The sequence below is a fragment of the Camelus bactrianus genome, chromosome 1 (assembly GCF_048773025.1).
Source record: "Camelus bactrianus isolate YW-2024 breed Bactrian camel chromosome 1, ASM4877302v1, whole genome shotgun sequence".
Lineage (NCBI taxonomy): Eukaryota > Metazoa > Chordata > Mammalia > Artiodactyla > Camelidae > Camelus > Camelus bactrianus.
The window spans coordinates 13,663,137-13,677,083 of record NC_133539.1 but is presented as its reverse complement, the minus strand read 5'-3'; the positions used below and the strand labels follow the sequence as shown (position 1 = coordinate 13,677,083).

The following is a 13,947-nucleotide window of genomic DNA, read 5'->3' as shown; positions in this document are numbered from 1 at the left end:
ACCCACCGTAACCCGGACGAAGCTCTGGTCAACTGCCTGTTGGTGGTGGTTTGTGGTAAGAGCAGAGGGCAGACCCATCAAAGCCTGCCACCCTGGGAGTCTGAGAGCAGAGCTGACACTTCTATTTTTCACTCACACATTCTCCTGTCCCATTGAGGTTGTCGTGGTCACCTCATTAGCACCTTGTTAAAGCACTTTCTTGCATATCATATTTTTTGGTTTTGGCTACCGTATGAGCCAAAGAAAGACAAGCAGTGCTTCTTAACTGGGGAGCTACTGGACTGAACATTCGAGGAGTCTGATACTTGTTTGCAAAATTTTGCTCAAACCAGCTATGCAGTTTGTGCTTCTGTTTGTCTCGAAACTAGCAAAATTGTCTTCTGTGTTCTTTCTGTTGCCAACTGAAGTGATGAAAATCACCGAAGCAGTGTGCACTGATGGTTTAACTCCATGAATCCAAAGTTGGTAACAGCAGGACAACTCACCTGAGAGAAATGGCTCTGTAGTGAAGAATCACTTTATTTTCATGTTTCAGATGATACACCTCCTGAAGACGACACTCCTTTGGTCTTTCCAGAGTTAGACCAGCAGCTCCAGGTAAGGATTTTTCTAGAGTCTTTCTTCTTTCCTTAGTTTCATGGAATACAGTGAGTGGAGAAGTGACTTGATTGGGAAAGACTGGCTTGGAGACAGGGTGGGGGCAGCTGTCACGTCTGCAGGGTTTGCATTTCTTGAGCTCCGAGGTCACAGAGCCCTCATGTAATATCCCTATCTGGTTATCTGGCTAGAGCACAAGAATATCAAGAACTTAGGGGGTAAACAAGCCCCTTTTAAAGACTTCTGGAGCCTAGGGACAGGGCTGGTCCCTGCTCTCCTTGGCTGTGAATGTTTCTGGACGATTGCAGTTTCGGCCCATTTTGGATTAGTGATAAAGTGCAGAGGAGACTTGTCATGTGTGGCAAGACTTCAGAATAACCTCCCTTTCTCTCCTTCACCCCCACCCCCTCCTCAGTTCCCTGACAACTTTTAATAGAATGTAGGTATTTTAAGTTAAACCTGAACACTGTCTGGTTTGACCCATGGGAAAAATCTTTTGTGTGCAGTTTATGGATGATCTATCAAAGAAATTCCATCTCAATACACCCGAATTATTTGAAACCAGCTAATTTATGACATTTTAATTTTCTTTAGATGATATATAGTGATTCCAGAAAGATGGTTTTAGGAAGAAGTTCTGCCTAAAATACCTGGATCCTGGCTTTAGGTCAGACGTTCACCTGAGTACTTCACTTTGCAGTCACATTTAGACAAAGTCTAATAGGGGTCTTGAATCCTGCGCACAGACATTTGCTTACTTACCACATTTTTCTCTGAATACTGACTCTGAAAACCTTTAGGAAGGATCTGCCACCTCCAGTTCCCAACAGGCCCTGACATTTCCTGTTATCTTAAACTCGGTAACTTTCCCCATTCGTGGGTGTGCCTGGTATCCTGAAATCATTTGAGTTTGGGACCCCTGGACCCGAACAGCTGCAGAGGTGGGAAGAACCAAGAACGAACCCTTGTGCAACCCAAGACAGTGTCCCTTATGTTGCAGTTCTTTTTTTAAATTAAAAGAAAAATTTTTTTTGAATGGAAGTACCAGGGATTGAACCCAGGACCTCATGCATGCTCAGCACAGGCTCTACCACTGAGCCACTCCCCTATTCCCCTGTTGGTTCCAGTTCTTATCTCAGTGTCCAGCGCAGTGAATTAAAAACCTGGAAGCAACTAGGTCGGGTCTGAGAGCTTGTGATCCACTGCTGGAGTGGCCCCCCCGAAAATTTACCCCACACAGCTAGGTGTGACCAGACCTCTCGGAGCATCCCTCATCTCACCTCTGCACGGTCCTGGGCATCGTCACAGCCCTCCAACAGAAAGCCTGCCAACAGAGCAACATCAGTAATGTAGAGGTTACTGAAGACGGTCCAGGAGGGGGGAGGTTATATTGATCACCGTGCAGCTGTCAAAAGACAGCTCTGTTCTCCTCTAAAGTTTCCTCTGCAGCTATTAGCCGTTGCATCTCCTTCTCCCGTACGCCATGCAGGGTCCTCAACCCAGCTCTCCTGGCTCCTGACATCTAACTATATCCCCCAATCTCTCTTCTTCTCATCATGGAGGACAACTCAGCGGTTCCTCCGCTTTTCTGCCTGGCGTGCTCACGTGACACACAACCGTCCTTGCTTGGTTTCTGTCCTCACAGAAGGGCTGTATATGTGCTGCTGCTGATGGTGTAGTTAGGATTACAAAATAATTACTGTATATTTTTCCCAGTCACAGTTTTTTTTTCTCCCTTATTTTACTGTCACCTCAAAGCTATTTTATTAGCATAGAAGTTAGATGAAGATAAGGAGTTAACATACTTTGAAAATTAAAGAGTAAAAGCATGTTCAGATTCTTATTCCCCATCAATGTTATGGATCATTAATTCTACTTGTTTGTGTTGACAAACATTTTTTTTTTCCTTCTTTGGGAACATTAATGGTTTTCCCTGGCTCGTGGATTATTCTTTACAGGATTCACAGCACCCCTGGCAATTATCCAGATATTTTTTTCTGTTAAAGCCTCACAAGATCCAGTTGAATTTTATAGCTTTAATTCCATTTGACATAGCTTAGAAATGAAGTCTGTTTAATTTTAATCCAGTGAGACAATGTCATCTGCATTGATCTTTAACGAGTTAGGCAGTTGAGAGGCTGATTTCTGGCTCATGGGCTATGATCCCTCCCACCCCCCCCTAAAATATAGCATTGCTTTACCTCTTCATGAACAGAGAGAATGCTCCCAGCACTACAACTAAAAGCATTTAAGTAAGTGCTTGTTTGTTGAGTGAAGGGTATGATTGAGTTTGCTATAAACATTTACCAGCCATCAAGCCATCTGGTTAGGGTTGCCTCTGTCTAGGGCGATTGTCTTTACCTTTATTCTGCACCCCAGGTTATGAGTGACTAAAATACAAGATGGTAGGGATGTAGAGGGGAACGCTAACACAGAAAGCTACATCTAAAAGCAAATTCTGGTTTCCATGCTTAGCACAAGCATATAAGTTCAGCAGAAAGTCTCTGTACTGAAAACAATGAAAATGCTTTATATACGAAAGGAACAATCTATTCCACGGAGCAGGTTGTCTTTACATTCAGTCCCATGTACTATCATCACATGATAATGGCTGTTGGAATTTTACCGACCATCATAATCCTCTACAGAAGAATAAAAGTTAGGTTACAAAGGCCTATGAAGTGCCGTGTGGTTGTCACTATCTGAGGATGAACTGACTCTTGCTTATTTCTACTGGAGCCTTATAAACTTGCCTAGTGAAAAATAACTGATGCCAGATGACCAGCCCTACTCTCAGCATATCCTCAGATTTAAATCCTACCCAAGCACATTGAGTACCATGAGGCAAGGGGTGTTTCCCCTCAGTGATTTCATTTGATCCTTGAAACAGTTGTGTAAGCGAACTGTTATGTGTCCGCCATGGAGATGAGAAACTCGAGGTCAAATTTTGGTTTACGTAAATTTGCTAATTCAGGCTAGGTCTCTGATTCTGAATCTCGGTCTCCTGCATTCTTTGACAACTTTGGTGGAACCTATGGACTACTTCAATTATGTTGATAGGTGGAGATTTTTCTCTGGTTTCTGGTTTGCAAGGTTGCTATGATGTGGTGATAGAACACCGTCCTGACTTTCCCATATCCATTACACGTTCCTTCATTGTGTATGAAATGCAGCTATCAAGTCATCTCTTTGGTAGATACTCTATCACCAATTTGACCCCCACGATTTTTCTCTTGCTTTGCCAAGAATGCGGGCATGTTTGAGCATGTAATTCGTGGTGCTTCTATTTTCGCAGAAGCCAAAAAAAGCCTGGGGCAAGAATAGCAGTGACAAACATCTCTCTTGATGTCTCTATTAATGCAAAATGCTGGGCAAGAGACCTTGGGGGTAAGGTAGGTGTTAAAATGAACATCTCTTTATAGGCCGCAGCCCAGGGACAGATGGTAAGTTGGTTCTATTTCCCGCAGATTCCTTTCCTGGAACTTGGTTTCTAAATTCCTTGTGTCCATTAGGGGTGATATTTGGGGAGAGCCAGTTTAGACCATACAGCCCAGAGAAAGGAGACCCAATTCTGTGCTCACTTGTGAGAATGAATGAAAAATCATTGCTTTTCTTTAGGCCTCAGTTTCTTTCTATTTGAAAAAGAGGTAATGACTGACCTCCCTCTCCATTCTAAAGGATGGAACAATTCTTTAGTAGTCCCAAGATCTGGGTCAGGGCCAAGTTTGTCTTAAAATTTAAGACCATATCGTCATGTTTTGGAGATTGTGGTTTGGCCTATAGATGATCCAGAGCTAAGCTTTGTGGTCTTAATTGCACTGGACTGAGGAATATGGTTTTATGATCAGGTGGAAGACATGCTAATGCGTAGATAGTAATTAACTTGCCAATGGGAGTGGCAACGACTGGGGTGTGGGCAATGGCATTAGGTTGCCTGGATTTGGATCTCAGTTTCACACAGGCTAGTTTGGTGATTTGGGGCATGTTATTCACTTTCTTTAAACTCCACTTTTCTGACGTGCAAAGTGGAGATAATATCTCACATCATTATTATGGGAATTAAATGTGATAATGAATAGATCTAGCACAGTACTTGGCAAAATAATTGCTCAATTAATGTCAGTTTTATTCTCTGGTGAAACTGTTTCTTGAATGAAATATTTAAGCACTGGGAATGCCTCTTTGTATGTGTAAAATGAAATAAGAGAAGCATCTCCTTGGATTTTTGAGTTAGGGATATAGAGGTGCTAGGTACTTGGAATACAATATGCCTTTTTTTTTTTTTAAACCAAATTGAGCAATAGCTTCAATCCCAACTAAAGTCCTCCCATCTAATCTGAGAAGACAGTGACAGGTGTCTCTGTGGTACACATTGAACTTGCTTTTTTCTCAGACAGAGCTTGGTAAGTCCAGAAACTGATGTCAGCTCCACAAATAAACAGTTTCATAGCTTCGGTTGTGTACTACAGCATCTGAGAAGCCTCTCCAGAAACTTCTTTTAGGTCTTGCATCAGTGTATTGCCTGGTATCTGGGAAACAAAAATGGTAGAAAGTGGAGAAGTCTTAGCATTCCAGGATTCTGCGTGAACACCCACATATACAATTTGGAATTAGCCCCACAGAAAACACTGAAAAAAATGCCTGCCATTTTTCTCTCTCACACACATGTTAAAAAGTATCTTACAGTTGTCTTTTGGCTGATGTGACTACACAGAAAACATATATAAATAACTTGGAGCTTGACAGTAATACCTTTAATTTAATTTTTATTTTTTTTAAAGGGTGTTGGTAATTAGGTTTACTTATTTATTTTTAGAGGAGGTACTGGGGATTGAACCCAGGACCTCGTGTATGCTAAGCATGCGCTCTGCCACTTGAGCTCTACCCGCCCCTCTTTTATTTATTTATTTTGAGAAGCCCAGTTCGTTAGCATATGCATTGTTAGAAGTGTTTGGGACACTCTTAGGTTATCTCATAGCAACATCTAATATTGCTTAGGTCATTAGAAATGACTTAAATATTTCTTCATTCCAAAATTATATAATGTCTAACATGTGCTAAGATTTGCGGTATAGTTATTACTAGTGCTGACTTTGCCCATAATGTAGATACAATAGACATGTCAGTTCTTAAAATATTTAAAAAATATTTACAATTCTAAGATAACAGAATTTTCAAATATTGCAAGTCGCCCTGACTGTGTTTTTCCATTTAGTTTTAACACATTATGCTTGTTAATTTGGGGACATTAAAATGCAACATAAATTTAAACGAGACACCCAGTGTCCCCCCACCCAAATAAAGACAGTGCTGAGAATCAAGGAATAAATACAAAATCTGCTCAGCAACTGTAGAATATTTAGCTTCCTAAATATATCTTCTGTGTGGGAAGCTGGGAGAGGAAAATTAAATTCTTACATTTTTGAAGAGGATGGGGCAAGGAGTATTTGAAGAAGCCAAGTAGAAAACGGAAACGCTTATGCTGGCTTTGCCCCTTACGGAGAGATGCTTGGCTGGGTCCTTTCCCACGGGGCCCTTTCCAGAGGACTTAGTACATTTCGGGAGGAGCTTGCTATAACCCGATGGCCCGGGCAGAGAGCGGAGAGGGGATGGTGTGGCTCAAGCTGGCATTCTTGGAACAGGAGCCTGTGGTTTCTCTCTTACTTCATCTTGTTAAATTGGTCCTGATGATCGGGGCGGATACCAGACATAGTAGCGGCTCACTTGCGCAGCCGTGTAATTTAAAGCCCTTGCAAGCTCGGGCAGCAGCAGGATGAGGAAGGGATGGAGGAAAGGGGGTGAAGAGGAAGTGCCTCCCCCCTGGGCTCTGACCTCATCCAAACCCCAATCTGTGTCTTGGGAAAATGTGTTTCAAAGTTGGCTTGAGACACTATTACAAGGATGTCTTAATTTAACCTTCTCAGAACTGGCTGTGTTGTGAGTATCCATGGCATCGAGCGTATCTGAAAAGCTGTTTCTGTGATCCTACAGGATGTGTGCTCTGGTGCCTGAAGGATACTTTTATCTTTTCATTTTCAAATAAAGTATCTTTGGATTCCTTTTCTTTGGAAAGCAACATTTTATTCTTTAAGCAAGAGCATGTGATACATGAGTCCAAATGATGGAAGGATGTAGGGTGAGTGTGGAGAAAATGACAAGGAAACTGTCTCTTCCTGATGCAAAAAGAAATTCACTATCAGCGTGGAGTTTATTTACTGCTTGCCTGTTCCCAGCATGAGATTATAGGTATGAAAATCTCTTGGACGAGAATAGTCAGAATGGAGCAATAAGAACTGAAATAAAAATAAAGGTGTTAATTTTTATTCCCAGAAGTCAATAGATGCTTTTCATCTGGTTACCACAGGCCTTCTTCTAAGTTTTTTTTTTTTTAAGTTTTTAATGTGAACACATGTTAAGCAGTATCTTAAATCCACGTACAGCTGATTAATTCACGAGAGCCAGTGTTTTACATGCCACATTGACGTAAGCCTACTAGTAGCTCCATTTTTAAATTGGAAACCTGATTCTTGTGCTTGAATTTTAGGAACCTGTTTCCTCAGGCCAACACTTTTATTCAGCGGACCCTGCTGGTTATATATTGTCTCCTATTTTGAGGGTTTATAAGACGGTAAGAGGAGTCACCTTGGTGAGGACTTTACGATACTACACACGTACACACAAACCCACATTGTATCATAAAACAATGAGAGTTTGCTGTGTCATATGAGACATTTCATTACTCTATAGTTTTACTTAAAAATTTTTTTTAACTAATTTTTTTTTTAAATGGAGGTACTGAGGGTTGAACCCAGGACCTTGTGTATGCTAAGCATGCATTCAACCACTGAGCAACCCGCCCCCCTGCCCCGCTATAGTTCTACTTTTTACATCAGGTATAAAATCTAAATATCTCAATACTCTTATTCACCAGAATTCCTGTTTGGATGAGAACATTACGTGTTTAAAAGATTCTTTGATGAATTCTTTGATGAATTTCCTGAGCTGAGGTCAATCTCCAGTGATGTCAAATGACTTCTAAGGACAGTAGGTCCTGCTGACCAGAGGACACTTTGATTTGTCCAGCGATGTTTGGGTTTAGAGGTCAATGGCTTTGAATTATAAAGAGGCGAGAAATTTTAAGTAGAAATTTGGGAAGGGCAGAAAGATTGGGTGCGAATGAAGTGAGCATCAGATAGGGAATCCTGGTAGCAAATGCTTAGAAAATGGACTGGGGGTAGCACAGGATCTAAGGATAATTTTTTTTTTTTGGCATTAACTGTTTTTTTCATTGTGGTAAAAATGCGTAACATAAATGTTCCCATCTTAATCCATTTTAAGTGTACAGTTCAGTCATGTTAAGTATATTCACACTGCTGTGCAGCCCATCTCCAGAACTTTTTCATCTTGCAAAATTGAAACTCTAACCCCGTGGGAATGTAGTTTGGTGTAGCCATTATGGAAAACAGTATGGAGATTCCTCTAAACATAGATTTATCATATGATCCAGCAGTCACACTCCTGGACATACATCCAGAGGGAACTTTAATTCAAAAAGACACATACACCCCAATGTTCATAGCAGCAATGTTTATAATAGCCAAGACATGGAAGCAACCTAAATGTCCATTGATAGATGACTGGATAAAGAAGTTGTGGTATATTTATACAATGGAATACTACTTAGCCATAAAAATGATAAAGTAATGCCATTTGCAGCAACATGGATGAATCTGGAGATTGTCATTCTAAGTGAAGTAAGCCAGAAAGAGACAGAAAAATATCATATAATATCACTTATAAGTGGAATCTAAAAAATAAAAAGACACAAATGAACTTATTTACAAAACAGAAACAGACTCATAAACATAGAAAACAAACTTGTGGTTACCAGGGAGGGAAGGGGGAAGGAAGCGATAAATTGGGAATTCAAGAATTGCAAATACTAATTACTATATATAAAATAAACAACAAGTTTCTTCTGTATAGCATAGGCAACTATATTCAATATCTTAGAGTAACTTACAATAAAAAAGAATGTGAAAATCACTATATGTATGAATATGTATGACTGATATTATGCTGCACACCAGAAATTGATACAGAATTGTAAACTGGCTATACTTCAATTTAAAAAAGAAAAGAAACTCTATCCCCATGAAAAAACAACTCCTCATTTAACCCTCCCTTCAGCCCCTGGCAACCAATGAGCTCATTTTACAATGTTGTGCAATATAACTTCCCTCCTTGCATAAGAAAATCTGTATTGCTCTTTAATACTTTCATAAAAATTGGAAGAACTTGTAGTGGTGCTGAGTTAAGTGTCAGGCTGGGATGAAGACTTAGCTTGCAGGAGCCGGGGGCTGAAATGACAGCTGGCATCCTTTCACTCCCTGAAACACTGAACACTAAGGATTTTTGGCTTATTCTCTTTCAGTTGACACTACTTCTTAATTGTGTGCAGTCTTGGAAATATTGTGATGTATTGCATGATCATCCTGCTAAGAGCATATGAAGATACTGAATCTATCCTGAAATACTCCCTAACTTCCTGTACCCTTAGCATGATCCTGCTACCTGCACATAAAAATATCTTCAAATGTCCCACAATTAAGAAGTGCCAATAAAAAAGAAGTAAAGAAAACCCTTCCCCGTTAATAAAAAGCACTGCAAGGTGGCAAGCCAAGGGGGGAGGAAAGAGGCCTCTCTCTTCTTAAGAAAATTATATCTGTAAATTTCAGTTTCCCTTCTTAATTATAGCAGCAAAGGGCATTTATCCCTTTCCACAGCTACTCTCATCTATACTCTTAGGCGTGCAAACACAGAGTCTCAGAATATTTAGGCTGTCATGTAGGTGACTATGCTGAATTCGTGGTTCTGGTACCTCCATGTGGCAAGTTATGGGCTGAAGATAGTGTAGTTTATGAGTGTTCATAAGGACAGGAAATAGGATGCGTGGAGTATTAAGGCTTTCCTGTGCGCAAATCCTTTAACTGGGCACAGATGATTTACTAGCAGCTTGGCTAGGGTGCCCAGAGTAAATTACTATCATTTCCCCTACTGTCACACCTGGTGATTTGCCAGTGTAACAGGTGAAAATTGATGAGAGGGTGGTGATTTCTAGGACATAGACTGGTGGAGCCAGGAGTTCTGAAGTCCTTTGGCAATGGCTTTATCTCATAGGGTGAGTTATCCTGTAATACGACTGGGCACTACTTTTCAATTTTGTTTCACTACGGAGAAGGATAATGGTTCCAACAGGCTGAGTTTATGCTGTGAATGTGTTCGTGGGGCAGCAGGGAAAAGTGCCACCCAGTGTAACTATTATTAGATTTTTCCATGGATTTAGAATACGACAGATGTTCCGCATGAAGGTAAATTTCATCCACCTCTATGTCAAACTTTACTTCCTTTAGAAAATCTCTTCTCAGAGGCTTCCTGATAAATAAGAAGGGCCATCTTATTTATCAATTAGATTTTATAGAATTTTGTAGTACTGTCTAGAATTTCTTTTGCATCCTGGGTGGGGTCGCTAAATATGACACCCAAAGAAATCTGTGTTCTTGAAGAACACAATGAGAGCAGCAAGTAGTGAGAAATTCATTAGTTCTCGTTTACTAATATAAAATGAGTGAGGCTGTGACCCAGTCAGACACATAGTTTACAAATAAAGACTATTGTGAAGAAAGGATTAGACGGAAGAGCCTATTTAACAATTAAGTCCTATTTTTCAGATGCTATGTAACATTTTTCTATAAATAATTGAAAAGGGTGCTTAAAAAGCTCTTTAAAAGACTATTAACTTGTGTTTCTCAAGGTTGTGCTTTTGATAACATGCTGCTAATTAGACCTTAGAGTTACAAACTCAGGGAAAGCCAGTTCTTTAAAAATAATTTCTGGAAATAGGATTTTCAGCATGTTACGGTGAGAAAGGCTTGCATGCTGGCCTCTAATTCCCTCTTGGATGGGAGAAAAGCAAAGACACCAACCCTTCCTCTCTTTGGCTGCATATGTTATAAACATCGTTTCACTTGGGCTTTGGTCTTTCATATGGTTCATTCATCCTTGCAAGCATTATTTCCAGGTCAGCATAATTTCTTCAGTTTGGATACATTTCTCCAAAGAGAGCCTTACTCGTAGGGCTACTCCGCTCTACAAAACGAGATTATGCCTCTGAGCTACAGGAACAGAAAGCAAGAGGTTATTGAAACAGACCGCTGAAATACTGCCGCATCACGAACTCTCTAAAGCAGTTTAAGGTTTCTGGAGAGAGGGACAGAATTACTAGGGGACGTATGTTCACTCCAGCACATAGCAGGTAACTGACATGTAGAGGGTCCCTTGGGTCTGGCTTAGGCCTGGAGATGCTCGTCAGTAACACTGGAATATTGGACCACGTCTCTATTTGTAGTCAAGAAGAGTCAGCCGAACGAACTCTGTCCAGTGTTGACTGACAATGCTATTCTTGTGCAAAAAAATCTCCCTCTGAAGAAGGTCAGCAGAGCATAATGGTTGGTAACTTATTCTGATGCATGGAAATAGACTGATGTTTTTCTTCTTGTTTGCAAAGCCTCTGCCACCTTGTCATGACTCCATGGAATCCATGCAGGTGTTCAAACAGCACTGCCAAATAGCAGAAGAATACCGGGAGGTTAAAAAGGAAATCGCCCTGCTTGAGGAAAGAAAGTAAGTACCGTTCCCTTGAGCGCCCTCATCTCTGAACGCTGTCAGCTGGTCATGGACTGGGGCAGGGACTTCGGGTGATAAGGAAGGGAGAGGCCGAGCATGGGGACGAGAGGGGGAGGGGCTGGAGGGGAGGAGAACTGATGCTCTGTGGTTCAGGGGTTCCATGTATGTCCTGTTTGATTCTAGAAGTGATCCAAACGGGACTATGCTAGATTAAATGCTCTACAGAGTAGTAAGAGAAACAGCAGGAGTGCTTTCTATTCAAAACTTAATTTTTTAATCAGCATTTTTTAGTTCAGGAAATTACAAATGCCAGAATACCACCTAGAGCCATATTATGTTCCCTGTGAATGTACCCAAAGGCCCCAGAGCTCTTTGTCTTGGGGTGAATTTTAATGCTTAAATGGCGTGAACCCATGTCAAGTAAAGAAGCCACTGGGATAGCTCTTTGGAATAAATGTAAACATATTAGTTGACTAACTGCATTTCATAGCCCAATAGTCCAGTAAGTTTTTATCTTGATAGCTTCTATTATCATTACAGTTCTGCTCAGGGAATTACACAGTTCTATTAATTAAAGCACTCACTTTACTTACTCATAACTTTTTTGCTTCCGAATTTTCCTCCTTTTAATTGCACACAATCCTGCCGCTGTCTACGCAGGGATCTCCCTTCTTTCATACTTACAAAGCATCAGACATCTTTTCTTCGTAGCACTGGTCAGTGTTTTTTTTTTTTTCCCCTCTTTCTCTCTCTTTTTTCCCCCCCTTAATGGAGGTACTGGGGATTGAAACTAGGACCTCATGCATGCCAAGCATGTGCTCTACCACTGAGCTATACTCCACCCTCTACTTACACGTTTATTAGGGAGATCTTTTGATTTATATTTGCATCTCCTGCTAAGTGGTAAGTGCCATAAAAAGGGAGATAGGCCAATATTATTCACCATCATATTCCTGAAGCCTAGCACAGTACGTGGCATGTAGATACTGAATCAATTTTTGTTGAATGAGTGACACATAATTCAAACATACTGTGATTCTATAACTTTCTGCATCTCTCCTTCTTTTTACTGGAGTGATATATGGTATCACTCCATACTTACATTTATATTTATTTATATTTATATTTATTTAAAACAATTTTTGAATGAATACAAGTGAAATATATTCTGTTTTGAGAGATTTATGAAATTCTTGGGACCCTCTGGAGACCCCCCGGAGTGGTGGTTGGACAGTGCAATACCGGTGAGGAGCCGTATGGGCTGTAGGTCACTTACTGTAAGACTTCTGTGAGCATGTTACCAATCGTTTCTTACTTCCTTGCTTTGTTGTGCTTCAAACATAAAGTCATACCTCGACTTTTGATTATAGGAGATTAAAAGATGTTCATGAGATCAGAAACACAATTTTTTCTTTCACATGTCTGAGACTTTTTTTTTGGTCTAAGAGTTTTCATACATTGGTTGGAATGCTCATTTGTACATTTACGCACAATCTGAGTCCTAAAAAAAGTTTCATAAAGGAACTCAAGAAGCTTATTAATAATGTAACCAGTGGTGAAGTTAAAGGAGGACTTTATAATCAGTAACCTAGAAATGTATCTCCCAGTGTGTGTGTGTGTGTGTGTGTGTGTGTGTGTGTGTGAACTGTGATGTTGTGACATTTAAAAAAAAACACCAGGTAATTATGTATTTATTTGTAAACACTTTAGATTGAAGGTGCTGGAGGACTTTGTTATTTAAATTAACCCCATGTGTGGCTCTTTTGCGGGGAGGGGCGATGTAAGATTTATCAACCAAATTATATGTTTTGTAAGTTTATATTTTTATATGTTGCATTAAAAAATACAATAGGATAACAAGATGAAAGGGATTCATCTGGTCTTTTATTGAAACATCCCTGCTGTTTCTGCTAACCTAATCATACTTCCTTCCCATACCTATTTGAACTTTGGAGTTTCCTTGAAACCATGATGTTGTCATTTTTTTCTTTTCTTTTTTCCCTAATTGGCTAGCTGTGAGGCAAAGATCACATTCTTTTATTATTTTTTTTTTCCTTTCTTTGATAAAGTCTCTCAGATTCCCTTTTCTTCATCCTCACTTCTACCATTTGAGATCGGGACTTATTACTTCAAATCTTGGTCAAGGCAACATTATAACTGGTCTCCCTGTCCACGGTTTCATACTGCTAGAGAAGGACACCAGTTCTTGGCCTGGAATTCAAGATCTACCTCAGTATGGCCTTAGTACCTCTGCGGAATGTTCTAGCTCATCCCTCATCTTCAGCCACATGACCCTATTACTCACTTTTTCCTGCCTCTGCGCCCTTACTCCCACCAAGATCTCTGTCCAGAGTCCCTGTCTTTCCTCTTTGCCTGTCCAAATGCTCGCCTTGAGGAAAGCCTCTTGCATTGCCCGGCCCCAACCTTCCCACGGTGATCAGCGCTTTTTTCTTTTGGTACTTTTTGCAGGCTAGTGTCATCAGCAGTTATCTGCTGAAGTTCACGTCCTGTCTTTCTGACTGTGTAGTTTTCTGTAGACCTGGATACCCTTTGATACCTCTTTGTATCCCAATCACTGAACAGGGGAGCTGCGCGTAGGGTAAAATACAAGTAGGGGTGATTTACACGGCTGACTATAGGTAATGTCCTCTGCAGTTTTATTTG

General features: G+C 40.5%; 1 protein-coding gene across 7 annotated transcripts in view; it reads left to right on the top strand.

The window, feature by feature from the left end:
* MAP3K7CL (MAP3K7 C-terminal like) overlaps positions 1 to 13,947 on the top strand; it is a 79,939-nt gene that overhangs the window by 58,514 nt on the left and 7,478 nt on the right. For all 7 annotated transcript variants that reach the window (XM_074360857.1, XM_010956611.3, XM_074360829.1 and 4 more), the window contains 2 exons: positions 536 to 597; positions 11,165 to 11,280. In XM_074360857.1, the coding sequence (XP_074216958.1) occupies positions 536 to 597; positions 11,165 to 11,280 (178 nt within the window). The remainder of the gene's footprint in view (positions 1 to 535; positions 598 to 11,164; positions 11,281 to 13,947) is intronic.